The sequence below is a fragment of the Ambystoma mexicanum genome, chromosome 3p, assembly GCF_040938575.1.
Source record: "Ambystoma mexicanum isolate Mex_15411 chromosome 3p, UKY_AmexF1_1, whole genome shotgun sequence".
NCBI classification, from domain to species: Eukaryota; Metazoa; Chordata; class Amphibia; order Caudata; family Ambystomatidae; genus Ambystoma; species Ambystoma mexicanum.
In genome coordinates this window covers 467,111,118-467,133,948 of record NC_090925.1, presented here as the reverse complement: position 1 = coordinate 467,133,948, position 22,831 = coordinate 467,111,118, and the positions used below count along the sequence as shown (strand labels likewise).

General features: G+C 42.9%; 1 protein-coding gene across 10 annotated transcripts in view; it reads right to left on the bottom strand.

The window, feature by feature from the left end:
• BCAS1 (brain enriched myelin associated protein 1) overlaps positions 1-22,831 on the bottom strand; it is a 675,276-nt gene that overhangs the window by 227,319 nt on the left and 425,126 nt on the right. For 6 of the 10 annotated variants that reach the window (XM_069651132.1, XM_069651134.1, XM_069651142.1 and 3 more), the window contains exon 7: positions 7,996-8,190. The exons of the other annotated variants lie outside the window; for them this stretch is intronic. In XM_069651132.1, coding sequence (XP_069507233.1) covers positions 7,996-8,190 — 195 coding nt within the window. The remainder of the gene's footprint in view (positions 1-7,995; positions 8,191-22,831) is intronic. 10 annotated transcript variants of the gene reach the window in all.

Genomic DNA, 22,831 nt, shown 5'->3' with positions numbered 1-22,831 from the left:
ATTCTAGATATAAAAACTATTTTCTGGAAAAGTGAATATCTACCATAGACAATGCCCAGTGTAGGGATTGGCACCACAATATGCAAAAACATTTGTGAAAACAGCAGAAACCTGATGGATTTCACCTCTTCATATTTTTGCATTACGTTGTGAATCTATGGGCAATTTCAAATGGGAACCTTTTGTTTCTGAAATTGAATTGAACGCAATACCTCTTGAGTTTCAATTATCCAGTTGCATTGAAAAGTGCATGCATTGAAATGTGGCAATTGACCTTATTCCAGATTAAAATTCAGGGGTCTGCAAACTGTGGCTCACTAGTTGTTTTGGACTATGATGCCCACCTTTCACTATCCTGGATATGGCTGATGGGAGTTGTAGTCTGAAACACCAGGAGAGCTTTTTTTTTACTAGTTTTAGAATCTCATAACTAATAACCATCCCATGTCTAGCTGTCATGAGGCATTGAAAGGGTTTACGATGGACTAACACCGCACCAAGATTTGTGAAGGTCTAGTACTCTTCTGAACCACAATTGGTGTTGGTCACCTTTTTATGCTGGACATGGTGTGCTAATGTCTTATTACAAAACCATCTTTATGACGGTGCTAAGTAATGACTTGTAAGTTATGGTGGTGTTCATCTATCATGGTGGATAGCTCACCAGTTAAGTGCTTCCCTCAGACATAGGACCAAGTTTGAATCCCATGCTAAAGCTACCATTGCCCTGCATCCTTCCGAAGTGGATACATTGAGTACCATTACATTGGGTAATGATACCACTTGTTATGGAAGTGTTTTGAAGTGTGGGAATCTGGTCTTTATCACGGCAAAGGTGCTGTACTGGTGACGCTACTTTGTGCACAGAAATCTGCAGAATAACTATTATGACCTGCAAGCTTTCTGTGAGCTGGCTGTTACAAGAACAAAACTGCTTTTTCATAGTGAATAATCCACATAAGGGGCCTGATCATGAGTTGAGCAGTATCCCGGCGTTAATACCACCGGGATACCGACGTTTGTTATTTGTGTTAGTACCACCTGGTCTGGTGCTATTAGTGACGGATCATGGGTTGGGTGATAATGGGAAATTTCCATCCCCCATTGGGCCAAATTGACCGAATGGGGCATTTTCGGCGTAATGCTAATACCGCCGCCGGTAATTGCACCAGAAACGAGTCATTCAATGGGATTTTAACATCCAGAAAAAAGCCAGAGGTAACACAACCCATTTAACGCCCAACTCATCATCAGGCTAGCCCTTAAATGTGGCACTATTAGCATCACCGCTGCGTTTAAAGGCTACCGCCCAACTCGTGATCATGTCCAGTTTGTTGGATATTTACAAAAATATATAGTGTGCAAAGCAGACTACTACTTATCTTTTTATAAACTACTTTTCACAAATCATGAATTGAGATGCTGGTCGGTGCATTGTCTTAGCATGCTCGCTAAGTGCTAGTGCGGGTATCCGTTCTGGAAGTGGGAGACCTGTGGGATGACACTTCCATGGCACATTGTTTGATCTTATGTACATTAGAACAATCCTGAGTTTATCATCAGCTCGGCAAATGTTAAAGGCATCTCTCTGTTTAGTCGATCCTAAACCTGGATATTTAAGCTTCCATTGGATTTAGGGGAGAGCTTTGCCAAATGTAAATGATTTGCTATGAAAGCATTCATGCATGATGTAAAATACTTTCTTCCTGCTTATTGTACTGTAATGATGCCTCTTATACCTCTTGTGTGCTTGAGTTACATTTATGGTCAGGCATCTTAATTAAACCATTTGGAATGATAGCTTCTACAACGTATAGGACGACTGATCTGGGTTCTTTCTTGTCAGGGCAACCAATGATTGTTGTAGTGATCAAGTGATCAAGTAAAATGCACATCTTCGGTTGGGTGTCATGAAATAAACACCCACCAAGCCATACATGTTTTATTGTGAGGACACATTTGTGTTTCATAATGAATTATGTTGCAGGATTGCTAATTGTAGATCCAGCACACCAATCAAAGCTTTTTCGGCACAGTCATGCATTGTGTGCACGAGGATCCGGGTGCCTTGAAATGAGTTGTTTTGCATGTTTGGCGCTATGCAACTCATCAGTAAAATAAAATGTGAAAATGAATCAGACAAATATTCACTTTCTTAGAGTCCCTGATTTGATGCCACCCCACACTGCCCCGCTTTACCTCGGAAATACTTTTTGTGATGTAGCACAAGCATGACACATTTCGGGCACACACACTGTACTTGCATGCAGTGATCGATGCGCCGTTGTCTTTTAGAACATGGCCGACCTTGGTCTCGCCAGGTTGTGAAGCTCGCGAGCTTGGAATTTCTGCTAGAAAGGGACGAATGGAACTTTCCATAAATAGACACTATTATATGGCTAACTTCCCACACTGCATATTTTGTGCAAAAGTGCTATTTGTTATTATCCGGGGCTCTGCAAGCTGCGGCTCGCCAGATGTTTTGACAGCGACTCACATTATCCTGCACCATTGACCATGCTTTCTAGTGCTGAAACGAGTTGCAGTCCAAACCACAAGGGGCGCCAGAGGTGAAGATCCTTGAAATCAAGTTGTAAGCTGTTACTACTGTTGAATGCTCTTTCTGCAGGTAACTCATTCAGTTGCACTGCGAGCTTCTGCGTGATCATTATTTGCTGCGTGCATGTCATTCTTTACTAAAGAGACAGTATTTAGACAGCGTGAAAGAATGCTATAAGAATAAACACCAATGTAGCATTTCACTGTCTTAACTATTCAGGATATTTCCACTGGGTGCCATGCAGACTGCCCGAGGTTAAGCCAGCCTCAGGTGAGTTCATTCTCTGTCGAGGTTCTGGAATAGTTAAGAGGATGTGGCACAGGCTTGGTTGTTGGTCCAGATCCAGGCAGTGAGGGAGCCATTGTTCTATTTCCGTCATGCGTACAGCGGGTGTGTTCTTGGGAGTCTAAATCATCTTGTTTGTTAAGGGACGAGTGAGCAAGACTTAACTGTACACACAAGAGGGAAGCCCAGACACCTAAACACAAATGGAGCATAAAGTGAAATGAATGGTGCCTCCTTCGCACAATGCTTGCAGGGTTGCAGAACCAATTATGACCTATGAATGATTGCAATGCAACAATGTGATTGTGTTTTGTGAATGTAAGTGAATTATTTTACGTGTGTGGGTCTGTGTTACGCAACTTTAATGAGGGGCTCAGTCCTTAGTGTGCTCCATTGTGCATACAGGCAATAGAAGTTGTGAGGTCTCCGATCTTTCTAACATGCTGAGTATATGCAACCACTGTGCAAGATAGTGATTTGTGTATTCATGTATTCTATTAGAAAGTAACATGTTTCTACAACGATCACATGATTTCCAAAACAATATTGGAATTAAATGGTAATAGGATTTAAATTAGTATTGCTGAGGATGAAAGTGTGAATTCGGTTAGAAATGAAGATGTTAAGCACTGATGACAAATGGATACAACATAGCTCCTCATTTGGTTATTCGAGGCACTATGAATTACTTTTTCTTTCAAGCATACATTTCAAAGGGATCATCACAATGACAGTGATCGATTTAATATGAATCACGCCCATTGATGCTAATTTTAAGGAAAGATTGAACAACATCAAAGCAAAGTTCCAGATTTGCTGCTTCCTCTTTTTTGTAACTTGCCCAACACACTTCACCCCACTTGAGTAGTCCAACAAACATGTCCAGGCCCCAAGCTTGTTTCAGTGATGCAAGCTCTAAACTAAGAGGAATCAAGCTTTAAACCTCAAATGTGAATCCTGCAACCTTTTGACAATTTAGTATCCCACAAGGAGTGTGGTTTCAATTCTGCTTCTCAACATAACTGTGCAGATTCGTTCGATGTATTTTGGACAGAGATCGCAGAAGAAGACATGCAAGCAGAACCTGATTAATATCTCTACCCTTCCAAGAGAAAGCAAGGACATTGACATTTCCCTCCCGGCAATGACCTGGGGCCTCTTCATGAGTTTGGCAGTATTGTGGCTGTACATCTGCTGAAATGCTGCCAAACAGAATTACCATTACTGTTTCTTGATCCCGCGGATCTACCACAGGATTACAAGTGGTGGTAGTTTGGTGTAAATCCCCATTTGGAGTCCATAGGGTTTTTGGCGAAATTACCACAGGTGGTGGTAATTTCATCAGCTGTAATTCTGCCGCTTTTGCTGTTTTTGGTGGTAAGGTGGCCAACTTACCTCTAGCATTTCGCTGGAGAAGAATCCTCCACCTCACCACCACACCTATGGTATGGCAATGCGATAATGTGGCCTTAATGTGGCGGTAACAGAATTCCTGCTGCATTGCTGCAGTTTTTACTGCACTGCTGTACTCAGAATGAGGCCTGTAGTATTAGTCCTACCGTATTGTTGCTGAAAGTGGAAGATGCGAACGACGGCTTTATTAAGGGGTGTGTTAGCTGTACTATTCACCACACAGGATGGGGGTGCGGAAACTGAGATTATTAGAATGAAGCCTCATTTTAGGCTGTTGATGGTATGGGATATTAGCACAGTGTGATCAGATATCAATGAAATCTGGGAGATAGGGGGCCTGTGCAACAAATGTTCTATTTTATGGGGGAATGAAAGAGAAACAGGGAAAACAAGAGGGAGAGGAGAGAAAAGGGTGACAGAAAAGGCGGAATGGTTTGAGAGCGAGAGAGCGACTGAGAGATCAAGCAAGAGAGGAAAAGACACCACATCTGAATCTGCCATTGCTTATTCAGTATGAATAGTTATATGCACCTGAGTGTAGCCAGATCATGTGCAAACGCCCTGTTAGGCATGCAGAGGCAATCATGTTCACCAGCTAGAGATGCTGGATTGATAATGAACGCTCTGATAATGAAATCCTAGCAGTTGATGGAAACCAGAATATACTATAATGCTTCACCAGTTGTGAGTCTTTGTTAAAGGCATTCAACATATTGCAGTACAGTGTCTGCACATGCCTGTTAGAGAAATCAATCTCTCCCTGCAGTGGACAGTGATTTTTGCTCTAAATGTCCAGCCATACATTTTTACTCAATAACTTTGTCAAGTGTCCACTAGGTAGAAGGACAACACATGTGAAAACCTGATAGAGCAATGAATGAACTGCCTAGATGTCTCTGGATTGCAAGCCAAACAGCAACACCATCATGCCAGGGCGTGGGCATTATGCCAGGGCGCGGGCAAAACAGAAAATAGGAAAGCAGTTTGTTTACAATATAACTATGAAATTGGATTAACACAGGGCATTGGACGTGCTCTACCTGTAATATTAGCACTGTTCCACACCACCAATTTACAAGTAAGCTAAGAGTCCCTAATAGCAGTCCCAGGGTATGAAGGATATCAACTGGGTTAGCAACTGTGCATTTGGCTAGAGACAACATTTGTCGTCAATTGGTGTCTTCTATGATAGGAGAGGGTTGAGGACCAAAATGCTAACAATATCTGTCCCGTTTCTTAAACTCACTTATCAAGGACCAAACAGGTGGCCTGGAAGCTTTGGAATGCTTCTGCATGTGGCAGGCAATAAGACCTGCACTCATTTCCCCGACCAGATGATGAAATTGAAATTGATTTAAAAAAAATGTGTAGAATTGTTGAGGCTGTAGAGACTTTCATTCAATGCAGCCACACACAAACAAATACCTTTTTTATGTAATATATATAGTTCAGCTTCCCAGAGTTCTTGGATGGAGAGAAATGGCAGAGCGGAACTAACTGCTTGATAGACAAGAGAGGGTCAAGGAGCTATCCCGTCAAATTAAAACACAATGTATAACTTGTACCAGATGGTAGTGGAGTGACAGTGAAATTAATTCTGGATGCATGAGGAGAGATGTAACAGTGGCAAGAAGGGCTGATATAACCCCCGAACAAATCACTGGTGTGTCCTCACATATGGCATTGTACACATTTCTAGTGCCCAGATCTCAAAAGGATAACGTGAGTTAAATACCGTCTATTTGAGGGCTACAAGAGAGAGTGGTGCAACCTCTGCACCAGAAATTGAATGTAGAGAAAATAACTTAAATCAGAAAACAGTGATGATTAGAAAGAGAGGGAATCTACTTAGAAACAGTATGGGGCACTCATATTTCTAGAAGAAACAGCAATACGAAAAGACATGTCAAGGCGATTTTAAGGAGCAACGTAGCATCATTTCTGCGAAAAGGCAGTCATTTCATGGCTTCTCCTTCAGCAAGACGGCTACGGCTCAATTGTTAACAATGATCACACATAAATCAAAGGCAAAGGGGAGTGATTGCAGTGTAGGAGACCACAAGGGCTGAAGACTAACTAAGTCATTCATCAGGGGTCTCTAAATATTTTGGGATACAACCCCCATGATTCCTCACAATTGAAGACACTGGGCCTCATTCCGAGTACGGCGCTAACCAATGGCGCTATTAACGCCTTGGTTGACGCCGTACCCGGACAGGCAGCGCCTTGGTGGATGGCGGAATTACCGCCCCATTCCAAGGTTGGCGGGGCGGTAATTCCCCATTCACCAAGGCTCTTCCCCATTCCCAAATGAGCCCCCATAGGGCTCAATGGGAATGGGGAAGATGCAAATAACGGTGACCGTTCATTATGGTCACCGTTATTGGCTTGGAGGCCCCTTTGAGCCCTCGACTTTAACACCTGCTCAAAGCAGGCGTTAAGGGCGAGGGGGCAAAGGGAACTCGGAGTATGGCGGTAAGGGATTACCGGCACCGGTCTCGTTACCGGTGGCCGCTATCCCTTACCGCCATACTCGGAATGTGGCCCACTGTCTAGAGCTGATGGGAGATGTAGTCCAAAACGCCTGGTGCCCTAAAGCTTGCAGACCCGCAGATCTACATTGCTAACTCTGACTCGGTAATGAGAACACCCGTTAAGCATGTTGCACCAATTCTGGTGAAAATCTCTGTCAGCGTCCTTTTGTGAAAATGGCACTTGCATGCAGTGGATCAGTGATGTTACCACCTAGATGCTGTTTGGTCCCTTACATTTGAACTATTACAAAAGGGTGTGCAACAGTGAAGAGTCAAATCAGAAAAACGTGCCTTTACTCTTAAGATGCACTCTCTGTTTTGTGAAAGTAGTAAATGTTGCCGGCGAGTACTGGTTTGTAGACAACATTTACAATGGATTCCTATGGAATCTGCGTGCTTTTATCGGGTTCTAAACACAGGTTGTTTCATGGAAATTTTTACTTTAACGTCTAAAGTCGACAAAGGCATGCCCAGGAGAAATGTTAATTACATTATGTCCCCATTCTACAAGTTTAAATGGCAGTAAAATGCATGAGAGGGCAAAAGCAAGGTTTACATGGCTAACACCTTGCTTTTATGGCATACGTTTGCACGCCAGGGCTCGTTAAATGACCCCCTTTTTAAATATGGGTCCACTTATTCAGGCCCCTCTGCAGGCATTCACAAATATGAGGCGTTGGATATATTTAGATGTCATATACATTTGTCCAGCAGAATATTGGGTAGCAGTAAAGATAATAATCCTGTTGATTGGGGATTTTTTTTTAAGCTGGCCTTTCGTGTACATTTCTTGTACATTTCTCCCTTTAGTATTGCAGTGAAATAACAAAGGAGTGCTTAGTCTACTGTTGCCCAAAAGTCTATTAGCCACAATGTATCAAAATGGTAAGGTTTAGTAAATGTTAGGATACAATGACTGAGATGAAATTATTTTGTAAACTGTATTACTCGGATTAGTGGCATACTTTAAAAAACAAGCTCACAGATGGCATGTCATCGAAAACACTGTTGAACTCTGTATAGATTTGGAAGCACTGATTAATTGGCCTGATCGTGAATTAAGAAACTTCTCCATGCGACTTAGTTGAAGTTCCTAAATGACCACAGCCTATATTTTTGCAATCATCGATCCAGTGTTTTTTAATAACATTGTCCATCTGCTGCTAGTCTGGCTTTGGTCCACCATGGAGCCATCATACAGACCTTGTGCCTAAACAGTCTGCTTAATGTACCCTTTTTTGTTTTGGGACTTTCTTGAGTCTTTCTCATGGATTCCGTAGCCTCGGGTTCTGTCTTCTGTGGCGAAGCAGGTTGCCCACCTTTGGTCTTTTCCAATTTTGAAGATTTTTTTGTAAAACCAATTTTTGTTGGTTTCTTACAAGCTCCATTTTCTTTTTTCTTCATTGGATATAGTAAGACATACATGTTAGACAGTGTGTAAAATTCAATATTACACCAGAAACCAATCATCACTTGTCATTCCATTGATCAGATTATACAATTTCCAATCTTTCCCTCTGGTTTATCACGAGGAATTAGAGACTTTGTTTCCTTATGCAAAAGTTCAGAACAATTATGTCAAAATAAATAATAGCAAAATTAGATTCCTTTTTCTACATTCATTACATGGGTCGAACGGGCAACATCTACTCATTAGATTTTCACCATGATACACTTTGAAAAACATGATTCAGTATGATTGTTTAGAACATGCACAAGTTCAATCGGGGGTCTTCAATGGATGAAGCGGGGGTGTAACCCTTTCGGAATGGTGGACATCACAATCAATATTCATGCGTACTGGCTTACACAGATGCTTTGAAATATCCTTGTGTGTAGGTCAGACCGGCCCGATCTATCAAGCTAGTCTGACCTACACTCAGGGATATTTTAAAACATGTGTATGAGCCATTAAGCATGTTTTTTGTGTTATTCAAACAGCTTAGTGTGCAAACAAATACAGTTTAACATTATGTAAAAATGCACTCCTGCTGCCATGATGTAACAAGCCTACCAGATACTCCAAGTCTACGAAGGGAAGGACATGAGTCACTGCTGAGATGTTATTTCAAAATGTGAAATAGCTACAGTAGGACATTTTGTAAAGGCACACATTGGGAGATTCATGTGAAGCCCCCAGAAAAGTCAACTTGATAATGTATTCAATTGAAATGAATGAGATATTGACAAGGACAAACAGTATTATTTACACAATTTACTATTATTTTTGAAGATTTTCAGGAAATACTTCTCTCTCTTTCTCTCTCTCCCTCTCCCTCTTTCTCGCTCGCTCTTGCTGTCTCTCTCTTTTTTGTGGCTTAAACCATTACGACGGATTTGGCATCTTTATAAGCAGTGAGCCAATGTAGGACGGGAACCCAGACATATCCCAGGTTTCCTGGTCCCTATGCGCTAAAGGCGGATAAAGCCTTGGATCACTGCCGTGCGCACATATCTGCATGGTGGTGATAGGTTATTGGATTGACAATGGAGGTTGTCATGAAATGACATGATAGCCACCATTACTCTGGATCCTTCTGGTGCCTGCCACCTAACAGACTTCACACTCAAAAGGTTACAGAGAACACACTTGCCTCAATGCCCACATTTCAATCAGGATGCAGGTGGAAACACATGCACATCCCTGCAAAGAGCAGATAAACACTTAGAGTGGATTGCTCGCTCACATTCCCAGTCAGTGCAGGTATTCCCTATGAATATAGCACACGTGTGGTAAAACAAACAGAGAATTGGTCTCTGTATCTTTTGCCACTTCTTTGCAATTGGGCTGGCTCTTCAACATGAGCGCATTAAAGCAAAGGCAGAGATATTGGAACTGTACAACAAATATTAATTCAAAGTATAAAATGGATGTGAGGTTGACACAGTTCCCCTTTCATGACCACGGAAAAATTAGTCGATGGAGATCACACAAAGATGTGGCATTAAAATAACAGATGTTATCATACTAATATCACCATGTTTGCAATATGTGTATTATTGTTTCATTCTTTTTCTCCAATACTTATTTTACTTAGAGGCGCTGGTGTCTTTCGGTTACCATCTCTTTTGCTTTCAGAGAAGTTCCAGTGTTGTCAAAGATTAGAAACTTTCCACATAGACTGCTACTTCTTACGACAATTACAATGTATCCTTTCATAAATTTCTTTCATAGAATGAATACTGTGATGCCTGAAATGCCTTTTGGAGGGACAAGGCCTCCTATTCCTGGTCCAAACACTTCTCTGTTTGTATTTTCTCTATGCTGTCTGCCCCCAAGTTCCAGCCTGGACCTCTGGCAGTGCAGCTCTTCATGTTTTCCTTTTGGGGAACAACACCCATGGGGTACCGTTATGGCCCCCATGGGTGGGGGTGCACACTTGTAACCCTTATGTGTGTCTCCCACAGAGCAGGGTACGGGCTGGTGGCAGCTACGTGCTAACTTTGGCAGTGGCTCTGAGTGTCCTCTATTTTTGAGACACCCAAGCCCTGCCAAAGGAATCAATGGATTACTGAAGAAAAGGCGAGATGGCCACTGTGTCCTTTTCCTCCTGACTGGCCATTGGGTGGAAAGACCCTATATGGCTCTGGGGCTACCTCCTGTCAGACTGGAGCATTCCTAGGCGCTGTGCGTTGGTACAACCTTGGGGTGAGACCTGTATGACTGGAGTCTATAGTTAACTCACATTCTGTGTTGTGGGTGTGTAGTTTCTGTGTGTGACACAATGCCCGAGACAGCCCTGACTGAAACTGACATGAATGCACTGTAATGTGCTGAAAGGGTGGGTGCTTACCCCAATCCACATTCTTTGTTATGGGTGTCTAGGTGGAGTGTATGGCCTGAATGCCTGTGAGCCCTGATTGGCTGCCTGCCTGCATGCCCTTCTGCATAATTGGTTGACTGAGCCTGGCCCAGCCAGAGTGAATGGGGAACAAATGTGTATATCTAGGGTCTCTGCTCTCCCCAATTTGTTCAGAAGCTGAAGTTGAAACCAAAGCTGATCCATGCAGTCCAGCTGGAGGAAGAAGATTGTGGTGAATATTCTTGATCATAAATAATCCAAAAGCTTCTGTGCCACTCCAAGGACTGATCCAAGAGAGGACCTGCATAGGAGACCTCTCCCTGAGCTATGAGGGATCATCATGCAACCTGCTGCTCTTCATCAGAGGTACCCAGGAAGCAAGTCCTGTGTGCCTGCCATCTGAAGAAGGGGTCTTCGTGAATCCAGAAGAAGAGTGCCTAGACATCCTGAGTCAAAGAAGTCCCTTGGTGTCAATCAGGGTCCCCAGGAGTGTTTGTGACTGCTGGAAGCCCGTTGCAATTTAGCCCCCTGAAGAGGGGGTACCCTGACATAGTGGTGCTTGACACCCAGAGCTGAAAAAGTTCCAAACTGCTGAAGAATACTTCAAGAGATATCCTTGCTATCAGCACTGACCACTTGTTCCCACCAGAAATGATCCAGGGTTGCTGAGTGCAGAGGATGGTCTGTCGGTGGGTTTCCCACCACCAGAATCCAGAAAAGATGTCCCAAGGGTACCCACTTGGTGAGGGTCCATGGTCCACTCCAGTGGGCCAGTCCAGGTTGATATAAGCCATCCAGTCATCTGTGCTGTGGCAGCAGCACTAATTGAACCGAAAGGTGGAAAATCGCGATATTCCGAAACCCGACACCAAAAGTGACCTCTACATCCGTTGCCGCCAGAAGTCCTTGATGGTCCCCAGAGATCTTGCTCTCATCTGCCAAGCCCTTTAGGAGCCCACAGCAAGTTTCATCTTCACAGGACTCCTACAATCAGAGAAATTGTTGACCAACAGAGAGCAACGCGAAGCGTAAAACTGCTGCACTTCAGAGAGACATTGGTTCCATTTTTCTTCTTGGACTCAGCATCCCAGTGGCTCATTCTTCCAAGGGGTTCCACCCTAAAAGGGAATCATCCAGTGAAACTGAGAAACTCTACCACTTTGCTTGCCAAGGCACCAAAGGTACGGTGACAAGGAAGAACAGCTTCCACCCTGAGGAGTCGTCCAGAGGTCTCAGATTCGTCCTGAATCCTGTTCTCCTGTGGCCTCTCAGGTACTTTGGGGTGGTAGGACCTTTAAAAAGAAAGTAGAGGGATAGTGAAGATTTTTGGACTGGGCTGTAAACGACAAGACAAGTTACTCCCTAACCTTTCCATTACAGCTTGCCTTGGTGCTGGGATCCTCAGACAGAATTGTGTATCTAGTCTAAGGAAAGCATTCTGCCACTGTCCACAACTAACGTGCCTTTCTTCCATAATCTATGCTGTTACACCTCACTTAAGAACCCACATGCCTATTTGAAACTGTCTGCAGTTGGTGCATTTATTACTGAAAGTATTGTGTGGTACCACATAAAGACACACACACACACACACACACACACACACACACACACACACACACACACACACACACACACACACACGTATATATATAACTGAAATATTACTGAACCTTATTTTATATAAAGAAGCTGTCTTTTCACCTGACATAGTGTGTGGACATTCCTTTGTGGGGGCTTGGGTACTCACTGTACTTAAGAACTTGCCTGCTTCATCTCCTGAGTGCTTAAACCTTGATTGCTCGTACACGCTACCATATAGAGAACCTTGGCTGGGGTGTTCTGTACCTTTGTCCCAACCATATAGAGGCCAGAAGTACAGATACCTCCCTCCATTCTTTACAAATACAATGACACTTTCTGAATTCTGGAAGTAAACCGTGTCTGGTATTTGGCATCTCTGCCTATATCATTTGAGTGTGTAACGACCACTATCGAATGATGATGCTTTGGCACACATATTGTAAAAGAACTCTACTTTCTGCTTTGGATCAAATTGCACTTGATGCTGCACAGCGCATGATTGAACCCACTTACTCTTCTACTTAACAGCTCACTCACTCACATACTGACTCAATGACACTCACTCACTCACTCGGACCATTGAAACACACATTGCTTGCCGCGGGACCAATGATTTTATGATTGTTCTTTCTTTCTAATTTATTTTGGAACAAAGATCTATGTAAAATTTCGAGTCAAATGCCTTTGACAATTAATATATAAACAGGTTTTCTACTGGCAGCATGGGTTCACCCCTGGGTATGAGACGGTCAAACATATGAATATACTGAGAGCAACTATTTACTCGACAAAGGCAGGGAGCAGCCTTTGGCTGTACTCCTTTTTGATGCTGAGAATGCAATTTACTGGACGTCGTGGAGGTTCCTGTGGTGTGTTATGCAGTATTTTTGCATTACAGTCAACTTTATTAAATCATGTATGGCTTATACATGAAACCCAACTAAAAAGGGTTGGATCTCAGAACATTTTCTGACAGCTGTTGCATTATAAGGGTTTTTCACTGTTACTGCATCTCACCCCAGGTCTATCAATTGTCTAGCCATGCAGGTATTATTCCCTTGAGTAGCGACAAAGTTGTAGGGAGATTGGCAGCATCTGAAATAATATTGCTGCATGTACTGGCCAACCACAAACCACTATATAGATAAATATGGATGATTAAATATCACATTCTCTAGCACTGGAATATATATTCACTGAAAAATCCTTATTTAAAGTGCAGTTAGGTTGAGCAGATTTAACGCAACAAAACACTTGAAATTCAGAGGATGTGGGATGTAATGACCAGCTTAACTCAGCGTGTTCCCATTGATGTCCCCCATAATGCCATGTCCCCCATAATGCCATGTCCCCTATAATGCCATGTCATTGTGAATCCCTTCTCTTATAATATGTATGTGCACATGGGCTTTGCAACGGGAGCAGGCTGAGTTAACCTGGCCAAGACTTCCCACATCTGCGGAATTTAAAGGAATTTTGTTGTGTTAATTATGCTCAACTTAACTGCACCTTAACTAAAGTATTTCCAGTGAATTTTAAGGGTTTTGTTATATCGTTGTTTTTTTACGGGCCATGTCGTGTCCACTGCACATGTTACCCTAATATGTTTCATTTGGACACATGTCTTTTGGCCTCACTAGACAGGGCCTGTACAATTTAAAACACTACCAGGCCCTATCCACGGCCTTCGGCTGAGTCCACTGCACATGTTCCCCCAAATGTTTCTTTTCAATCCACTGGGTTTCCACAGCCTTGTGCCGTGGCCACTATGCATGTCTTTCGGGCCTACTAGCCAGGGCATTTGGCCGTGACCAGTGAGCGCAGCCTTTGGCTGTGCCCACCCTGTATGTTAAAACATTACTAAGGCACTAGCCATGGCCTTCAGCTTTAGGCACTGTACATGTTCCTCCAATATGTTTTTTTAGACCCAGTGGGTGGCCACAGCCTTTGGCCGTGCCCACTATACATGTCTGTTGGGCCCACAGCATATTTTAAAACACTTCCGGCCCACTCAGCATGGCCTCTGGCTATGTCCACTTTCCATATTGCACCATTTGGTTCCTTAAAGTAACCCAGTAGCTATAGCCTTCGGCCACACCCATTACCCCCACCTCAGTGTAGCTGTAAAATTCCATCACTCTCTCTTTTTTTAAAGCACTTTTTTTCCCATAACCAAGTTTATATCAGCAATGTACTACAAATAACCACGGCTTTCCGTAGGTACCCACAAATATACACTGTTATCTGGAAAAAAAGCACACAAATTCCAAAACTCTTCCCTGCCCTCCCAGGCACTTACCTTGTTCCCCCCACTCCCCTCAAGTCCTTGTTCCCTCCCGAGCCCTTTCCTATTCCCCCAACACTCCTCATTTTGTGTGGCATACTTTCATTCCCAATCGTTTTTTCTATTATAACTGCGGTTATCCAGCAGAATAACCACGGTTATGCAAATACGCTTGAGCCCTCAACTTGGTCCCCAGGCCCCCGCCCCAACTCCCCAATTTTACATGGTATCCTCTTTAACCTTCTTAAGAAATATATAGATAGCATTAAGAAGTGGGACCCCAGGTCGCTATCATGTAGCATTGTAAAAACAATCATGCTACAGTGTTTCATATATCTTTTCCATTCAGTCCTTGTACACATCCCTACCTCCTTTTCGCCAATTTTTCTCAGAAATGTTGTATTTCATTTGGGGAAATAAGTGCCTGTGCCTGGAATTTTCTACATCATAAATGACCACTGAACGAGAGTGGGGATTGGCTGTACTTGAGTCCCAAATGTACAATTGGGCTTTGTTAAAACAATGATAGATGCTTTCATTGATGCTTTCACCACTTAGCAAGCCCCGCCCACCTGGTGCCTTCCTGTTTTCCGCTCCTTTTTCCTACTTAAGGAGCCCTCCAGCCTCTTTTCCTTTGCAGTTGGGGAGCAGGTGCAAGTGGATCTAGGTCACCTGGCCTAAGCTCCGCCCACCTGGTGCCTTCCTGCCTGCCGCTCTCTTTCACCACTTAGCAAGCCCAGCCCACCTGGTGCATTCCTGTTTGCCGCTCTTTTTCACCACTTAGCAAGCCCCGCCCACCTGGTGCCTTCCTGTTTTCTGCTCTTTTTCACCACTTAGCAATCCCCGCCCACCTGGTGCCTTCCTGTTTGCTGCTCCTTTTTCCTACTTAACGAGCCCTCCAGCCTCTTTTCCTTTTCAGATGGGGAGCAGGTGCAAGTGGATCTAGGTCACCTGGCCTAAGCCCCGCCCACCTGGTACCTTCCTGCCTGCCGCTCTTTTTCACCACTTAGCAAGTCCTGCCCACCTGGTGCCTTCCTGTTTGCCGCTCTTTTTCCTTACTTAAGGAGCCCTCCAGCCTCTTTTCCTTTGCAGATGGGAAGCAGGTGCAAGTGGATCTAGGTCACCTGGCCTAAGCCTAAGCCCACCTGGTGCCTTCTTGTTTGCTGATCTTTTCCACCACTTCGCAAGCCCCGCCCACATGGTGCCTTCCTGTTTTAAACTATTTTTCACCACTTAGCAAGCACCACCCACCTTCTTAGCCCTGCCTCTTCCTTCCTGCTCCTAACTATTAGACCAAGGGCGTCTCTCGCCCGGGCTTCCTAAGCGAAGGGCAGACGATAAAAAGGGGAATTTCTGTTTGGACCTGTTCGGACCAGGAGGACCAGGCCCCGACCCCCTGCTCAGACAGCAGGTAGGCATGCACCAACATGTGTTACTCCCTCTGGTCCCCCGTGATGTTCCCTTGTGCCCCCCCATTCTCGCACACAGGTGTTGCCTGTTTTGCTTGATTCTTCTACCCTGCTCCCCCCTCACCCCGCTCAAGCCTACTTCTGCAGGAGTCTGTCCTGATACATTCTGGTTTCACCATGACCGTCTTGTGGACAATTCTGGATTTGACTTTTATGGACGTCATTCATTCATGGTGCGTCACCCTTTCTCAACTCTCATGCTGAACTTCTTTTGCATCTTGTACTCATGGTGGCCCTGAATCATGCTGTTCCCATCTTCATCTTGTATCCTGGCTTGCAACATTATGTGTTACTAGTGACTTCTGCAATTGGATTCACTCTCCTCTCTTGCTTCTCCACTCTTTTGACTGCTAACTCTATGTTCTCTCCTCCCCTTACTTTCTTCTATGCACTTACTCTACCAGAATTGTCCCTGGACCTAGTATGATAGCAACCTCGTCTGTCTCCTCTTCCCTCCCCTTACTGGTTTTTTCCTCCTCAACCCCCTCCAGCACTATCTGAAATGTCGTCAGGCCTAATATGATAGTCGCTTGTTTTGTTCCTCCCCTACCTTTCTGCACCCCTCTCCCTCACCTCTTTTTTTTTTCTGGCTCTACCAGAAATGTTGTCAAACCTAGTACTGTAGTTGCCTGTCTGTTTCCATTTCTTTCCCACTCTCCCCCTCCCTTCCTTATCTATGTTTTAGCTCTTGCACTATCTGAAATGTCCTCAGGCCGAGTATGATAGTTAATTTCACATCCTTACTGTTCATGGCCTGTAAGAATGTCATTGTTTTTTCCCTTGTTCCCGCCCTTGCCTTGAAGCGCTTTGAAACACATTGTGTATAGGCGCTATATAAATAAACTATCATATCAGATCATATCATATCATGGATACCTGTTTGCTGCATTGCAACATTCCTTTAATTTGAGGTATTACACTTTCTAGTTACCCTTTCAGGTGTATCATTCCTGCCTATAAAAAATAAATATTGAACTGAAGACACCCTGTGCTCCCTATGAGGTGTAGGGCCAAAACAATAATATGTCTCTGATTCCAATGCTTAATTTAAACAACATATTAATGGAGGAAGTACAACTTTCCGGTTATCTTTGATGTTTCAGCTTGTAAAAATTGAAATCATACCACTTTACAATCACTGTGGAAATTCATTTACACAAAGTAGATTAAAATGTGTCTACACAATGGCGTACATGAATAGCACATTAGGGATTATGTCCTCTGCTTGAGTATTCTTTCATGAATTATAGATGCTTCTTCACCCATACAATTCAGCATTTCAGTTATTCATTTTTCAGTATGAAAGTTTTTTCTTCGTATACACTGATAAGCTATTGGGACCAATGCCACACCAATAACTATAAAGAGACATTTGATAGAATCAAGACGACATTCATCACGTCCAGAGGCAATGAATGGGATGAGGTCAGGGGGCAATGAAACTAGAAAACCCATGATGCAGGTATGTAGCAAGAGGAGGACGAGATACACACATAAATTCTATTCCTGCTTACTAAAATGACAGCTCAAGCACTTCAAATCCTTCCTCAGTTTCCATCACATTAACTTTTCAGGAGTATACTAAGGTTGGAATATTATATGATAATGTTGTACCTAGTTGCCATGAATGCAGTATGCATATACCAAATTGTATTCTGAATCCTTCTGACATTTACATTACTCTCCACCTTCTGGTCCCTTTTGCACTGTATGATTTAGATTGATTACGTTTGGTGAAAAATGTTGTATCCTGAGTGCTGTTTAACATACAGACAATTCTATGGCATGGCAGCAAAGCTTTCTATTTTGGAAATCAACCTTTATTTCAACTCCACAGCAGAAAGTACAAAATAAACTTCAATCCTCAGCATGCCCCCTCACCCTCCTCCTGTCACCAATCCATGCTAGTTTCCTCCTATAAAGGCCTTTTCAGCCGCAATCCATCCTCTTGTCTTACTGTTTTATTGGATAGTTAACTGGCTTTTGTTGTTTCTATTTACTCATGTAACTATGGGGCTTACCTGGTGATTTACAAAGTTGGTGTGTGATTGGCAAACCTTAGTACTGCTGTGTGTCCTGTAGGGGCTAACGGCTCGTGTTAGCGAGGGCTCGCCACCAAGAGAACTGACTCTGGTGGAGGTTTGTTCCAGTCAGAGCTCTGCAGTCTCTTCAGAGGCAAGACAATTTAGAAGAAAAAAAACTAGCGTGTGTACGCGTGGGTCGGAAGCTGCAGCTAAATCCTGCATTTCACATGGAAAATGTGTTTCTAACTTGGTGTGAGAGGGTGTGTTTTTTCCCAACACTGTATCACATCCCAGGGGGAGTGGGACCCAATTTGGAACTCTTGTCAGAAGCTGGGTCGGGGAGAGCCCATTGCAAACAAAGAGATATGGCAGAACCATTTTGTGTCCTTTGGTGTCCTTAGTGAATTCATCCTTATCCCATTTCTGAGTCTCTTCAAACTTTCCTCCCACAGGCTTTGTCCTCTAGGGATTACAAATCAGCCAATTCTAATATAATCCTAATGACTAAGGAAGGTGACATGCACTCTAGGCCAACTAAAGCCCCATCCAAGAAGGAACACTCTTAGCAGGTGGCCTCTTGCTGTGATTTTCCTCAGCCGGGGGGCACCAGAGCTGGGATGGCACTGGTAACATCCATGGTTGAGTTGATTCAAGCTTTGCCTAGTCCCTATTTCCTGCAGGAGGCCCAGAAACAGGCAGCAAGAGCCAGGCTTGCTCTGCTTCCATTTCAGACGGACCCTGGCTTGGGTTACACTCCTTGATTTGCTGGTGGATGTATTGGGTAATGGGGATAGTGGGGATCCTGAAGTGGGCAGTCCTGATCCACTTGGCTCAGGCAGTGTCCTGGGACAAGTGGATCACCCACTATTTTGCCATTCCTCACTCCCGGAAATGGGTTCCTTGTCAGATGGCTCGGAATTATGTGTTGGCCTTTCTTAGATTTAAAATTGACCCTCTAGCCAGAACTAAAATGAGGGCATTATGCTCGAGGACATCTTTATCTCTAGAAATGGCTTCTACACCAATTCTGTATCCAAATATTGTTAAATTGTTTTCTAAATATGACAGGGACATTTCTAAATGGGTTGATAGGACTTGTAAATCATGCCAGGACAAGCTCTTAAATACACTGGGTCGGTTGGTGAAAATACTGTATTTGACCGAAGGGGCTAATGCCTCAGCCATGGAACTGGATCCTGTGAAGTCATGTTCGAAGGAAAATCCTTTACCAATATGGCCACCATGGAAAGGGAAGGTGGGGAATCCATGCAGAGTCCCTCTTCCTTTTCCACGGTGGCCATTCTGCACATAGAGGAAGGTGCGGCCGCAGCGGCGAGTGCTGCCGCAGCAGCAACCGAGTAAGTTGAGGTTGGGAGGATTAAAATATGTTAAAAATATAAAAAGGGGACGGGGCGGGGGGAAGATGGCGGCGGAGGAGACGGCCGTCAGATGTCTTGGAACCCGGGCTTACACTGGTGGTTCAAGGCCGTGTTCCTATCCACCTGATTGGCTGTCTCCCCCATCCGTGTGCTAATGGCATACTCAGCATTGTAGAGAAACATGTTGATTCTGTTGACATCACAATTTACAGGATTGTGCAGTCTCCTTGGGGAGAGTCTCTGCCACTCCAGGTATGGTACAATCTTCCTGCACAATTAGAAAACCAATTGTGGGCCATATGTACACTCACAAATGTTTTTTGTTGGGGTGGGAATGGGAATTGCCTCTCCCCTGGAAGTAGATACTTTGAAAGAAAGTTATATGCCTTTTTTAGTGGTGAGAAACCAAACATTATCTGTAGAATTCTTTCTAGAGGTATCCACACAATAGCTGGCAATCACCGTTCTGCATCCATGAGGGAAAATCAGCAGCATAATCCCTGGGCTGATAGGGTCTTCTATTCTGATAGGCTAAAGGGCCACAGACGTAAAAGAAAACATATAAAATCCATCTGCAATATCATGAATCCTACCCTACACTTTTAAACTGTAAGTACCAATGAAGGATAGCAATACGTAATGTATATAGATTATATGATTCTAAGTTGTGTTCTTTATCCAAGTTTGGATTTTAACTGTTGGATATTTCCCTTCAGAAAGAACTTGAGCAACACGGATTATGGCTGCTTGGCTAGCGTTTATTTCACATTAATCAATTAATATACCTTAGGTTTCCTCGTCAAAGAGTATCCACTAAATAGGTGGGTGGCCTACCCTTAATATCTGCCTTGAAAAAAAACTGGAATAAATAATTAACACATGCTGTATGCAATCAACCCACCAGGAGCAGAATCAATTTTGAATGAGGATGAGTACACATGGGAGGCTTGTCTGCCCATCTACCAAGCTAACGAGTAGCATGTGCAGAAATTAATATTTTAGTTTTTATTTTCATTTGTAGCATTTAAAATGTGCAGGCTTGGTCTTAGAGACACACAAGACAATGGAAGAAAGAGGAGGCAGGGGATGTTCAAGGGTTGTTACGAATCCCTGGACATGAGGTCAAACCAGCGAGCAAAGAGTGAGTCAATAATAGAATGGATCATCATTTTTAGTCAAAAGAGAGTATCTCCATACATTGGAGTGAAAAACAACCAAAGAGGTATGGAGGGGGGAAATACTGTTGCATCACCACACAGCACCAATACCAGTGTTAAGGGGGAGGAAGGATGGCAGGAGTATGCAAAGAGGTCCAATATAAGAAGTAGACAATAAAGCTAACAGCATTCAATTGTATGGTAATGGGAGTAACTACAGGAGAAGGGCAGATGCATTTGAATGAGAGAATTCAGACTGCGATGCATACACTATTCTAATGGACCACAAAGAGAACATGCAAAGACGACTATTATCTTTCCTCACAGCATTCAGCCATCATTGTTGAATAATATCTTGTTTTGCAGGGACCTTGAAATGCAGCTGAGTATTGCCAGCATATTGGTGAATCATAAATTCATATCTCTGGTCAGGTCACTCAATGGCTCCATGTATTTCTTGAACAGTTTATGCACTAGAGAAGAAATTGTGCTGTGGATTTTGTTGTGCTTTGAAAATCTTCGAGGAATGAGGTGAACCATTGAAAAATAAATGTCCAATGACAGAAGAAGACATCCTGGTATAGTGGATGATCGAAGGCTGCAGTGAGGTCCTCCCATGGCATGAGTAGACAGGATTATCCATTGTAGAACATGTGGAATACATAATCCATCACTTGCAGAGGAGAAATTGTGTCTAGGATTTTGTTGTTCTGATAAATATTGGAGGAATGAGGTCAAGAAATAAATTATCAATGACAAAGGAGGATGTCAAGGTATTGTGACACATCAAATGGTCCATCACATTGAAGACTGCCATGAGGTCCAATGGCATGTGTAGATTGCATTATCCATTGTAAAACATTTGGAATACATTATCCACCACTTGGAGAGAAAAATAGCTTTCAAACATATTACTGAATAGGGGTTGGACTGGTGCTCCATGGTTGCTTATTTCTAGTGATAATCAAATTCTGTTGCATGAGCACCCAGCTTGGTTTGGTTTCTGGTTGAAAGTAATGAATGAATATTGGGTGGACATTATTTTGATCAGGAAGTTTCTACTGAAGATCATTTCATTAGAGTAGTGACATGTGTCATTTTTACCATCTTTGGGGATTCTTCCTCAGATAAGAATAAGTTGATCAAATTCAGGCATCTACAGAGGCTTGATTAATCAATAAGTAAAAGTGACGTCAGGTGATTTCTAGTTTGAGAGCATTACTGGCAGCTTACTTGAATTTTGAACTTGTCTCCATTGATGATGGTGGGTGCACAGTTGACAGAGGTTTTGAGTTTAGTTATATTGACTATTTCTTCAAATAATCTGCACACTCAATGCCATCTCAGTCAAGTGAGGGGTTGTGTTGTGGGATTGAGCTTGAATACAAGACATATACATTCTCTTTGCACGTAAGACATATTGCCTCAAAAGATTTGTAATTCTGTTTTTTTTCCTTCATCAATTTGGGTTTTGAGATGCTGAACTTTGATATTGCTAATGTTTTTTCTATAAGAAATTCTCACTCAATCTTCTTTCAGAATGCCACAGACATGTCCTCTCTGCATTTAGAACTTTGATGGATCGTTTTTATGAATTATTTGTACAGACTATGTCTTACTGTTTGTACCTTAGCAATCTTGCAGGAATTTATGCTAATTTTTGAGTGTTTGGGTTTGTTTCATTTCTTTGTACACCTCATAGATTCATCAGATGATGTTGGATATGATTTTTTGATGGTAGGAAGCAATGAAAGGCATTGGTATCCTCAAGAACACCCAATGGAGTAGTCATGATGAGAGTAACAGGTTGAATTTGGTCATGTCTAGGTTTTTATTCTGTTTCTCATCCAAACAGTTTTGAGGCTTTGATCAGAGCAGTCAAAAATAATGGAATCTTCAGTTTAAAATGTGTCTCCGTTTGAAATAATAAGATTGATTGTTTTCCATCTGTCATGAATGCCAAAAGAAGGGATACCTGTATGTCCGAACTTCCATCCCATTGTATATACAAATCAAAGAGTGGTGTGCCAGTTGAATGCTGGTCTTGTAGAATTACTTTGAATTAAAAAATACCTTAAGGATCCCTGTTAATAGATATGGAGAAAGGAAGCTCTAGAAAAACATAATTAAATTAAATAGGCAAACAAACAAATCAGTAGACCGTGATGCATTATTTCAACTGTGCCCTCTCTAGGCATCTGCATAGCTCCAGCAGTTGGCTGGTTTGTGAGTCTGGAAGCGGCTTTACTACAATGGACCATTTCGAGACTGCCCACTGCATTTTATGAATGCCAAAAGTCAGATCTGGATCTCACTTCTTTTTTCAGTCTATATAGAAA